Genomic DNA, 11,846 nt, shown 5'->3' with positions numbered 1-11,846 from the left:
CATTTCTAGTGCCTGGGTGACGGGACCTCTGTGTTCCTCCATCCCCCGCTGGTCCACAGAGGGGAGGGGGAATGGGGAGGTCCGCGAAAGGGCGTCCAGGAAGCGGGCTAGAAAAATCAGGTCCTAGGCCTCCTCGGGGACCACTTGTTCAAAGGAGGAGCGCGCCCCTCCGCCCAACTAGGGGTTGGGGGATAGGTCTGAGAGGGCTAGGGAGCTACTCTGTAACGCTCAGGAAGTGAAGCTTGTGGTTTTGGGGGCTGAGCTCAGAAGGAGATTAAAAAAGAGAGAGAGAGAGAAAGAGACAGAAAGGTCTCTCCCGAAAGCAAGATTCAGTTTGCAAACTCGTGTGTCCGCGCCCTGACCCCGCAGGTAGGTTTGCTGTACCTCTTCTGCGCCTCCTGCCCTGGTGGGGGTGGCCACAAAGATTGGCAGGGCACTGATACTGCGGGGGCGACCAGAGGGCGCTGGCGGGTCCCCACCTGCTGCCGGCACTGTGTGGGAGTTGCCAGAGCTCCTGCTGCTGGGTTCGGGCGCCACCAGCGTAGTGGGGCTGGGAATTTGGAGTAGAGGGGCGAGCGCCATAGGTTTGGTGGTCGGTCAGCGGAGTGGGATCCCCCCGGGAAGGAAACATCAGATGGGAAGACAGCGACAGCTGGTCTCGGGAGGCCGCTGGATTAGCCCTCTTCAGCTCCCGCCTTCCCGGTCCTTGACTGGAAAGAGAGGGCCGGCGAGCCGGCGTGAGCTGAGGGACCCGCCCCGCCCCTGGCCTCCAGCTGCAGCCTGAGGTTGTGTTCCCACGCATTCACTTCTTCGCCCTACTACCTCCTACCCGAATCCCCCGCCCCTTCACGCCCACCCCCACAACTAGCAAGCTAGCTAGGGTGCGAGAGAGGCGCGAGTTTGTGGTCCGGGTGAGGAGGCCTCCTCTGTGTCTACCTTGTGCCAGATCCAGCGCGGGAGCAGACATCACTTCTGCTCCCCACCGGTCCTGCTTCTGGCCAAGCCACAGGGAGGCCCTCGGGACGACTTCACCCTGTTTTCCTTTCCTCCAAGTTTCATCATTTTTTTTTTTTTTTTTAGAGATTTTAAAATTATCTATCTATCTATTTTGGCGTTTGTGGCATCTAATTGTACGAGCACACTGTGCAGGAAAAACTGAAGCTGCAGTGCCCCTGTCCAGGGAGCCATCCCAAATGGAGGCAGGCAGCACCCTCACCCCTTTAGGCATTCATTCTGGCGCTTAGATCGCGGGAAACGTCAATGGGATTCCCGCGTCAAGTTCCAGACTTATTTCTCCTAGGCGTATTCTCACTCCTCTGGGGAAGGGAACATAGTAGGAAGAGGATCTGGAGTAGGGTGAGTGCACTGCCAGGGACCAAGTTCTCTAGGACTCATTCTGCGTAGAGAACGTATCAACAGTCCTAGTGACCTGCATCATGCCCGTGAACGGAACGGTTGCGAGTCCCGCAGTCTCAACCGCGCAAAGCCCTAGCACAAGGAGTTCTGCCCCGGCATGGAGTCCCCAGCGCCCTGGTTTCTGAACTTGCTGAGGCTTGCCAGTGCCGCTCTGCCCGTAGAAAATACAGCTGTCTTGAGAACCCGGCCCCCATCGCCTTCGCAGAGAAAGGAAGACAGATTCGTTTACCCCAGACTCCTTGGTCGCGGGGTTCCGCCCCCGGAGCCCGCCGCTAGCCAGGCTGGAGTCGCCGCCCCGCCTCCCCGCCGGGCTCCGGTTTCGACCCGAGATTAGGTGAACTGATTGGGATTTAATGAGAGCGACGCAGCAGACAGCTAGCTCCCTACTGCGCTGGCTCCCGGACCCTCGTTTTCTGTCCACGGCCAGCACAGCCGGCACGCCGCTCAGTTGTCTTTCTTGTCCGTTAAGCCATGGGTGCTCCATGAACTTAGGACGCCGCGCGGTTCCCATTCAGCACGCCCAGGTTGGTCTCGACATCACTAGGACAAGATTTTTGGGAAGCAGAACGGAAAGTGCTATTTCCCAGGACCTGGTTTTCGAGGTTAGGCCTCCATTGTCTATGGTGACTTGTGACGGTTGGAGACGTGGCTGATGACCACCGCACCCTCAACTTGGAGACAAACTTTTCCCTGTGTGGGGCGAGAGTGAGTGGTGAGCAAGATCACCCGGATGCTAGTTTCTCCCGGGGCAGAGGTTGACCCTTTGCATTCACCCCCTCCACCACCGCGTCACCTTCCTTTCCCTTTGCCCTCCCGCCTCCCTTCTCTGGCCTCAGTTGCCTGCAGTAGTCCTATTGCTGTCCCCCTCCCAACCCTGTCTTTCAGTCCAGCCCAGGGCGCCCCACTTCTGCCCCTCTTTCACTTCAGTTTGTAGTGGGCTCTTGGAAGTCTTGGCCTCTTCCGGGTCCTAGACCACTGACTCATCCTCGGCCCTTACTGACCCGCGTGTTCCAGCTCTCCCGGTCCAACTAGGCAGGCAGTGGGTGGTCGAGTTGGAGTAACGGACTGGTTGGGAACTATGGCTCTCCAGAGAGTTTGCACTAGCTAGCTTTAGTAAGGAAGGGGAGGGGCCGGGGGCGTGGGCAGAGCAGAGGAAAGGGCCTGAGCCAGGGCCTTGGGACAAGTTTTACCTCTGAGCTGTGGCAGTGCCGGGAGCGGACAGAGCTCGCGCCACCTGTCCGAGTGCCACCTGGTGAGCGTTGTGCATGGGAGGGGGGGTGCCAGGCCCCTCCTCCCACGGGCTTTCTTTGCTCCTCCCCGGCTAGCGTTCTCCCTTTGCCTTGGTACCCAGTCCCCGACCTCGGAGGGTGCTGACTCGCGTTTCCACCCGATTTTCCCTTCAACTCAGGTCTCTGCTGGGGCTGAAGGAACACTTGGAGTGACTGTGGGCTGACGGAGGCTATAGGAGCATTTGGAAAGGAGTGGGGAAAGCGTTGGGCCACCATGCCGCGCTCTTTTCTCGTAAAGAGCAAGAAGGCTCACAGCTACCACCAACCACGCTCCCCGGGACCAGACTACTCCCCCCGTTTGGAGAATGTACCAGCACCAGGCCGAACAGGTGCGAGGCGCGCGGAACCCGGCAGGGCAACTCCCTGGGACACCAACCTTGCACCCTGCCTCATCATTTCTTGGGAACCCGGGGAGGCGACCCCAATACCCGCCTTGTTGTCTTTTTTTGTTTCCTACTGTTGTGATTCCTCATGAGCTTGTCTAGGTGCCAGGACCTTCCTGAGACAGCTTTCGGATCCAAGAGGGTTTCTGGTCTGATCGGAGTGGATAGAGGAGGACGCTCGGGTGCCACGGTCTTGCAGGGCCCCATTTCAGAACCCTCAAGCTCGTCCGGGCTCAGCCTAATTCCTCTCCTGATTCCTCTCCACAGACAGCATTTCGAGTTCAGGAGAGGGGAAGGCGGAGCCCGGGGACCGTTTGTCCCCTGAGTCTCAACTGATCGAGGCCCAGGACAGAGCCTCTGCGTCTCCGGACAGCTGCGAGGGCAGCGTCTGCGACCGGAGCTCGGAGTTTGAGGATTTTTGGAGGCCTCCTTCACCCTCCGTGTCTCCAGGTAAGAACCCGTTGGGAGATTCTGTGGTAGGGGCCGGGAAACCCGGCATTGAGCTGGGAACTGGCGCGATCTTGGGCGCAGAAATGCAAAATCGGTAACGGAGTCTTACCCTGAGGAGGGAACTTATTCGTGAGGGATGGGTCCCAATGGGGGAAGCATCAGCCTGTTCTGCGATTGAAACAGTTTGCCCCATCACCACCCCGAATCCGCTGTCTACTTTTAAGGCTTTGGAACCCTGGCTGCAGGTAGTTTGCATTCGTTTGCGTGGAGCTGACCGGTGAGAGAAAACAAAGCAGATATCTCCACTGGCTACTCCAACGTTTAGTTGTGGTGTTTTTTTGTTTTTTGTTTTTTGACCAGAATTGATTTGTTTAAAGATATTACGATCCCAGATCCCGGAACCCAAACAAATGGAGACCCGGTAGTCTCAGCCTGACTAAGCTGGGCGCCAAGTGGAAGAGAGGGGTCGGTGAACAAAATCTCAGCTCCCTGCTCGGTCTTCACAGGCACGGATTGGGGGCTTCTTTCATTTTTCGTTCTGCCAATATGGCCCAGCCTCGGGACCAGCCTACTGGGTTTCATTTCCAGCGAGCAGTAGAGTTTCCTGCAACCGGGTGACTGCACGTTGGGTGGGGGCAGGGCTCGGGTCCTGGACGGTCGGAGTAAGGAAGGAGCAGACCAGCCCAATTCTGCCAAGGCGAGTTGTTTCCAGAATATATTTATTAGTTTTAAAAGATCATCTCCAACAATCCCACACTCAGTTAGTTGACTTGATCAGACCTGAGCTCCAGCGAGGAAAGCTGGAGTAGTGGAGGGGTCTTTCTGGCTGTGTATGACACACACCCCCCCCCATGGAGAACAGGGCACCTCCAGAACCCTTCTGTCTGAAAATCAGGTTGCAGCTTCTCACTACATTGGTCAGCCTGGACTGGAGTGTGTGTGTGTGAGAGAGAGGGGGAGGTGTGGAAGGGAAGAGAACAAATCTACTAGTTTTAGCCAAGTTCACGTGGAAGGGTGCAGCAGGATTCAGGAAGCTTATCCTGAAGATGTTGACTAAATATTTTTAATTGTAAAGTCATTCTTTCTGAGAAATTCGTCACCCTGCCACTCCATCAAAATATAATAGGAATCGGGTTGGAGAGAATTCGGCACCCCTTTCCCGCTATTTCTTTGCTACGTACACTAGGCACTTAACTTTGAGGATCTTAACACCTTGAGGTCTTTTCGGACATATGCGTAGTAGTTCCGGGTCCTCTCCCTTCTGCATCATCGGTCCGGGAAAGAAAACCGATTGATTGTGAACATGTAGTGGCTTAGGAGAGTGTTGGCGCTGATGTCTGGACCTTCTGCCCAAGAGCCCCCTATTCAGGGACTAAACAACCGCGCTTTCTCCTCCCGCACAGCTCAACTCTTTGTGTCTAGACGAGCCTTGTCCTTTATGGGACCTCCAGGTGCTCGGATCCCGCCAACGGCGAGGACTTCCGAGGCCCTCCAACAGAATTTACCTTTCTCTCTATCTGCTGTCATTTTAACCATCAGTTTGCTACCCTGCCACTGACCCGCCCGGCCCCAGTGTCCTGGCTATGTTTTACCCCGGAGCGCCCCTGGAACTTTGCGTGGCACCTGCACACGCACTGTTCTACAAATGTTGGGCGCCTGGTAATGCTCGGTGCACCCGGCTCCACCCTGCTTAAATCTGACCTGACACCCTCCTGTGCTCTACAGCGTCAGAGAAATCCATGTGTCAGTCGCTGGACGAAGCCCAACCCTTCCCTCTGCCTTTCAAGCCGTACTCATGGAGTGGCCTGACGGGTTCTGACCTACGGCACCTGGTGCAGAGCTACCGGCCTTGTACAGCTCTGGAACGCGGCCCCGGCCTCGGTCTCTTCTGCGAGCGTACACCGGAGCCTGGCCACCCGGCCTCGCTCTACGGCCCAGAGAGGGCTGCAGGCGGCGCGGGGGCCGGAGCCCCAGGAAGTTGCAGCACAGGAGGTGGCGCTGGCGGTGGCGTGGGCCTGGGGCTCTATGGCGACTTTGGATCTGCTGCGGCCGGGCTGTATGAGCGGTCGACGGCAGTGGCTGGCCGGCTGTACCCGGATCGCGGCCACGAGCTACACGCGGAAAAGGGTGCTGGTGTCAAGGTGGAATCTGAGTTGCTGTGCACCCGCCTTCTGCTGGGCGGCGGCTCCTACAAGTGTATCAAGTGCAGCAAGGTGAGATTCCTGCGCGCCCAGCCTTGGCAGCCCGGTGCCAGAGTCCCCGGCCCGCGTACCGCCACTGCCCGCTCCCGGCGGCCCCTCTCAGCGGCCTTCTCCCCGGCCCCACCCGTCTCAGGTGTTCTCCACGCCGCACGGGCTCGAGGTCCACGTGCGCAGGTCCCACAGCGGCACCAGACCCTTTGCCTGCGAGATGTGCGGCAAGACCTTCGGGCACGCGGTGAGCCTGGAGCAGCACAAAGCCGTGCACTCGCAGGTAAGCGCAGGGCATACTGACTGCCGCGCGCGCAGCCCTGCTCAGGTCTTCGAACTTGAGATCTTTTGTTCGTCCTCTGTGCGGCACCAGACGCTCTCAGCAAGGTGATTTTGGCCCCACTGCCTCCCAGTCTCCTCCTCCAGTCCCTCGGTCAGGTCCTCTTGCCCTGATGTAGGTGTATTGGGAAAGGTAGGTGGTAGCAGACTCAGGCCTTGAAGCAGTCTTGCATTTGGACGTCACATCATTGTGAGCCTTCCGGGTGTGATCCTAAACATTCCTTTGGGGTTGAGGAAGGTTTGGGTGCACTGAGACTTGCTGCTGATACATTAGCTCTGTTTCTTTGTCCGGATTTTTTTTCCTGCCAAATGGTTGTCACTTAATTTGCATTAGCCCCTCCTAACTGAAAAAGGTGGTACGTGGGCTCATTTAGAGCATCTACTAGCACATTTTCCAGGCTGTTCTTGCATTTATTCGTTTATAACTATTTGTTGCCTAACTTCCAGGTGACTAGTACTTCAAAATTCTATAGCACACCAGCTCTTTGATAGGATGCCCCACGGAGAGTACAGTTTAGTTGAAAGACAGAGGGTAGATAAGTAAATAAGTACACAAATGGCTATGTCAGAAATCTTATGTACAAAGATTTGTTAACTTAGAGTATCAGCCTGTCTCCTCCAACACCCACAATGGCTGAGGGGTGGAGGCATCTCAAGTGACTGAGGTTTAAGCCTCCAGTTGAAGAGGGTGGAGAAGTGTGTATAAATGGGTGTCAAAAATGCAGGGTGGGGATAGTTTTTGCCATGAGATTTGGAGGGCTGTGGGTGAAAAGTGTTTTGATAGAAAAAAAAAATGTTAAGGGGTGGGTGTTAAGGAGAAGTATGGAGAGTATGGGGACTGGAAGTAAGGGGGGAAGGGAGGATTATGTAGAAGCAGAGCCCTGGCTTTGGAGTTTCTAGGGTCAGGTTAGTGGTGAGGAGGTAGCAGCCTAGGTGTTTGCAGTAGGAGTGCTGCATCTCTCTCTCTCTACAGGAGCGCAGCTTTGACTGTAAGATCTGTGGCAAGAGCTTCAAGAGATCATCTACACTGTCCACACACCTGCTTATTCACTCAGACACTCGGCCTTACCCCTGTCAGTACTGTGGCAAGAGGTTCCACCAGAAGTCAGATATGAAGAAACACACCTTCATCCACACTGGTGAGCTGAAGATACCCAGAGGCCAATACAACTCACCTTCTCTGATATTCTAGCCCCAGTGAGAGGTGGATGAGGTTTTCTGGATGGAGTTAATCACTGCATGTTAAAGAAAACAAAGAGACAGATTCTTCTAGGTTCATTCACAGATGTGATTCTTCCCAGAGGGGACTTGATCTGGGATTGTGTCTCAAGGACCAGCAGGTCAGATTGCAGGTTCTCCATCCTTGGAAAGAGTAGGTTTTTTTTTTTTTTTTTTTTTTTTCTAGTTTAGCAGCTGCTCCAACTGCTTCCTGCTCTGGGTGAAATATGAAGCCCCAGAGACCTCTCAGAGTTTTGCTCTAAATGTTTACCTAGAGATTGAAGACTTTCTGTAGGGCTCCCACAGAGGCTTTTTTGGGAGGGACTCATGTGTTGCCTTTCTACTGTATTTTTAGGAGTCAAGAGCTTATTCTACTTGAGGAGGAAAAAACAATGGCAATATTACTAAGCTCTGTTAAACTGCATTACCTCATCTTATTCTCACAACAACTTCAGGAGATAGAAACTCTTCCTTGTCCCCATTTTAGAGATGAGGAAAGGAGGCACAGAGGGATTAAGTAAACTGCTCAAGGTCACGCTAGCAAGTAGGGGGCCAGAGCTCAAGTTCAGGCCTATGTGACCTCTCAAATATCTATGCTCTTGTCCTGTTTATCCTATTCTGCTTTCAAAGTCATGAGGATTGGTAGACACAGAAAGCTTCTCTTCACGTACGGCTGTTTTCACAAAATCAGCAATTTTATGCCTTAGTAGTGATAATTTCTTACCTGTTGTAGCGTTTTATAATTTACTCAGTGTTTTCAAATCTGTCATTTCATTTGATACTTCCTGTCACCCTATAAAGTAGAAAAAGCTGCTCTTACCATCCAGAAACTCAGAAACATTGAATGATACCCAATATCAGACTACAGAAATCATGACACCATTGAACATTTTGACTGCCAATCCTGAATTTTTCCCTGAGCTGTAACTCTGGCCCTGTTTGTTTTTTTTTTTTTTTTTTTTAAACAGGGCCTTGCTAAGTTGCTGAGGCTAGCTTCAAGCTTGAGGTGCTCCTGCCTCAGCCTCCTGAGTAACTGGAATTACATGTGTGTGCCACTGTGCCTGGCCAGATGAAAGTTTTAATGCCAGCAGCTCATGGGTTCACCTTCAGGAACACATTATTTTTTTCTTTTTGTGGTGATGGGAATTGAACCCCTGGGCCTCATGCATGCTAGGCAAGCACTCTACCACTGAGCCACATTCACAGCTCCAGGAATGTTCTCTTTTAATTCACCAAGACATTTACATTAGACCTGGAATTTTTGACAGTGTTATTGCAGAATAGGAATATTAATTTAAAACAAATGGCACTGTGTTCCAAATAGCTACTGTTGATATTTATGAATATTCTTGGACAGTGTAGATATTCCTATCCAAAATCTCAGAAAAAAATCTTACTTTAATCATACCCTTTTGCCTGAAATTTCCATAGAATTCACTCCTTTATAAGTAAAGGTATTTAAGACACTTATCAAAATGCAACTAGGATCTTGACTGAATGAAACATGAAATCTTTATCAAACATTTACATTATAGCTAGAATTGGTTTCTCAGATTTGTTTGAGCCTAAAGAGATACGATAACTTTTGATGGGTGATTTCTTATCCAAGAAATCTGAAGCATGAAGAGAGAAGAGAGCATAGCAAGAGGGAAAGAAGGTTCCTCAAAATCAAACTTTATCTGTTTTCATTTTTAGCCCCAATACTATTAGTGCTATGTTGGGGTTATTTGAAAATAGATGACATTTACCTAAATGTCACATAGTACATGAGATGGGGAAAAGACAAAATCTTTTCATGTCTAGTAATTTATTAATCTTTGGTAAAGAGTTGCTGTCATATAAAGAATCTTCCCAGGCATGGTGGCATGTGCCTATAATTTCAGCTACTTGGGAGGCTGAGACAGGAAAATTGCAAGTTCAAGGCCAGCCTCAGCAATTTAGTGAGGTTCTAAGCAATTTACCGAGAACCTGTCTCAAAAATAAAAAAATAAAAAAAATTTTTTTAAGGGCTCCGTGGTTAAGCACCCCTGCATTCAATCCTCAATACCAAACAGAATAGAATACAGTAGAATACTATGATTAGTCTCATAAAAAGAAAGTAAAATCCAGGCAGAAAAAGACTAGCTACTTTAAGAAATACTTTGTCGCTGGGCATGGTGGCACATGCCTATAATCCCAGTGACTTGGAACACTGAGGTTGGAGAATCACAAGTTTAAGGCCAGCCTCAGCAACGTAGCGAGACCCTGTCTCAAAACAAAAGTAGAAAGGATTGGGGACATATTTCAGTGGCAAAGTGCCCCTCAGTTCAGTAGCCAGTACTGGAAGAAATGAGAAGAAAAGAAAACAAATACCTTGTAGCTCAAATGTGGACTTTTAAAATAAGACTGAGAAATGTCTATGCCTCAGATACATTCTGTGGTCCTTCAAGATCAAGAAAGAAGACAGGCTCTCTGGTATACAAAACCAACACCCACTTGGAAACTCAGATTTGAAAACTTCCTCTGAATTAAAGCCAAGTCACACGGTTTGTAGGACAGCTCCTCCCACCTCCTGTTGAACATCTGTTCTGGGTGCTCTCTGCTTCTAAAAGTCAGGGGAGTCCTCCGAGGTGGATTCAGCTGGGGGGGGGCACGTGGCCTTTGCTCTGTTTCCGTTTAGCAGGAAACCGTTTGAGGCCTCTGGCTGGGAACCCCCACTCAGAAAGTCTCCCTTCCACCTGGTGTACCCATGACTTCCCGGGACCACATTGCAGGCTGGGAGTCAGTTCATGTTGCAACACATCCCTCTTTGAGTTGCTTGAAGGTCTTAGACTGTGGTGCAGCCAGCTGCTGCCAAGAGCATGTGGGTCACAGTGGATCTCCTCTAGCTTTGTCATAAACTCATACTTTCTCCCCTCCCCCTTCCATTCCCGCAGGTGAGAAGCCCCACAAGTGCCAGGTGTGTGGCAAGGCATTCAGCCAGAGCTCCAACCTCATCACCCACAGCCGCAAACACACAGGCTTCAAACCCTTTGGTTGTGACCTGTGTGGGAAGGGCTTCCAGAGGAAGGTGGATCTCCGGAGGCACAGAGAGACACAGCATGGGCTCAAATGAGCACCCTCACTAGCTGCAAGCAGCAGCTACACGACACTACGGAGGATGGCTTCCCTGCTTGCCTCTAGCCTCTCTAATTTCTCAGGCCCCCCAGTCCAGTCTGCAGATCCCACCAAGGTGAATCCCCTTCACCTTACTTTCTGTAGCTGCCAGAGGGAACAAGTTACCTTTTTAAAGTTCTTTGCCGAGTGGGAACCACAGCAACTCGCTGGACTTTAGGCTACTCTACACCTGAAGATGTGAAGTCAAGTGGGGATCAGATAAAATCTTGGACTCCACAGTTCTTCTCATTTCTACCCTGTTCCACAGACAAGAAACTTCTTCAGGCGTTGTCCCTCTTCCTGAATTCCCCTAGATACTTATGTGGAAGAGAAGGAGCCCCCATTTACAAGTGGACACATGCTATAGTTTTAGCTAGAAAGAAGAGTGAGTGTTTTTTTTGTTGTTGTTGTTGTTGTTGTTTTGTTTCCTTCTGGAAAGTTTGTTGACCCCTTTTTGTTTGGGTGCTGCCTGTAAATCTCAGAGGAATCATTTCTCCTCCTTGAAGAGTGGTTCAGAAACTGATTTGGGGAAGGATCTTAATTATTTTGAAATCACCAGATGCACCATCAAGCCTGCCCCAGGAAGAAACAGAAAAATAGACTTGGTGATGAGAGGAGGATCAGAGGTCCTTTCTGCAGGAGGCCTGTGAAGGCCTCATCAGAGGTTAAAAACGTGAAGCAGTGAACGAGATGTCATTCATTCATTCAGCAAATATTTATTAACCTTTGGTTACCAAGGTACCAGTTACTATGCTAGGTACTGAAGAGCCAGAGATTAAAATCATAGCTCCTGCCTCTGCCCCGCAAAAGCTAACATTTGTACCTCCAGGTGGCTGGGGTCTGTGCTTTTTTCCCTTCCAAGGGAATGCTGAGATGAGAACACAGAATCTTGAACCTTCCTTTTTGATCCTTTTGGATTTTTATCAAGTATAAAAAGTAGCTGAAGAGTTATTTCAAAGATTCATGTGTATACTCAGTTTTTATTGTTAAGCTGATATTTTTAAGATGTCTGAGCTTGTAGGCACATAGGGTTGAAGGCCCTCTGTCTTCAACTCTTTGGCCTTCCACATGTACCATATGGGGGGAAAGGCGATATTTTTACTTTGATGAAGTTTGTAAATGATTTTAGATCTTTGGGAGTGCATTATGTTTGTTATTACATATTTATTAGAGTGATGTATTAAGTTAATAAAACATTAAGACTATTACCAGATTGCCTTTTATTTAGGCAGGGAATTTGAGAAAGACTTTTGCTTTTTTCTGTGAGGGAAACTGGCACCAAAGGAAACTACAGTGGAGTATAAAAATGAAGCAGAGAAGTCAACGTACAAAGAGTAAAATCCTATTGCTTTGATGTGTGTGTGTGTGTGTGTATTCCCCTCCCCCAGATACTTCCTTCTTGATTTTTTTTTGTGTGTGTGTGTGCT

The 11,846-nt window shown here is 50.6% G+C and overlaps 1 protein-coding gene across 4 annotated transcripts; it reads left to right on the top strand.

The window, feature by feature from the left end:
• Positions 1-246: 246 nt before the first annotated feature.
• Gfi1 (growth factor independent 1 transcriptional repressor) lies at positions 247-11,627 on the top strand. Of its 4 annotated transcripts, none has more exons than XM_046461752.2 (7): positions 247-369; positions 2,825-3,034; positions 3,356-3,538; positions 5,264-5,751; positions 5,873-6,010; positions 7,040-7,205; positions 10,200-11,627. In XM_046461752.2, the coding sequence occupies exons 2-7, from the start codon at positions 2,920-2,922 to the stop codon at positions 10,376-10,378; spliced, it is 1,269 nt and encodes a 422-aa protein (XP_046317708.1). In that variant the 5' UTR covers positions 247-369; positions 2,825-2,919; the 3' UTR covers positions 10,379-11,627. The 4 variants fall into 4 exon arrangements, with proteins under 4 accessions (XP_046317708.1, XP_046317727.1, XP_046317703.1 ...); XM_046461771.2 differs by lacking the exon at positions 247-369 and adding an exon at positions 391-1,940; XM_046461747.2 differs by lacking the exon at positions 247-369 and adding an exon at positions 1,998-2,128.
• Positions 11,628-11,846: the final 219 nt, after the last annotated feature.

Source organism: Marmota monax, unplaced genomic scaffold (genome assembly GCF_021218885.2).
Source record: "Marmota monax isolate L192 unplaced genomic scaffold, Marmota_monax_Labrador192_F-V1.1 WCK01_AAM20220418_F8-fsc00070, whole genome shotgun sequence".
Lineage (NCBI taxonomy): Eukaryota > Metazoa > Chordata > Mammalia > Rodentia > Sciuridae > Marmota > Marmota monax.
The sequence above is the reverse complement of the archived record's forward strand: the minus strand, read 5'-3'. Positions and strand labels throughout refer to the sequence as shown.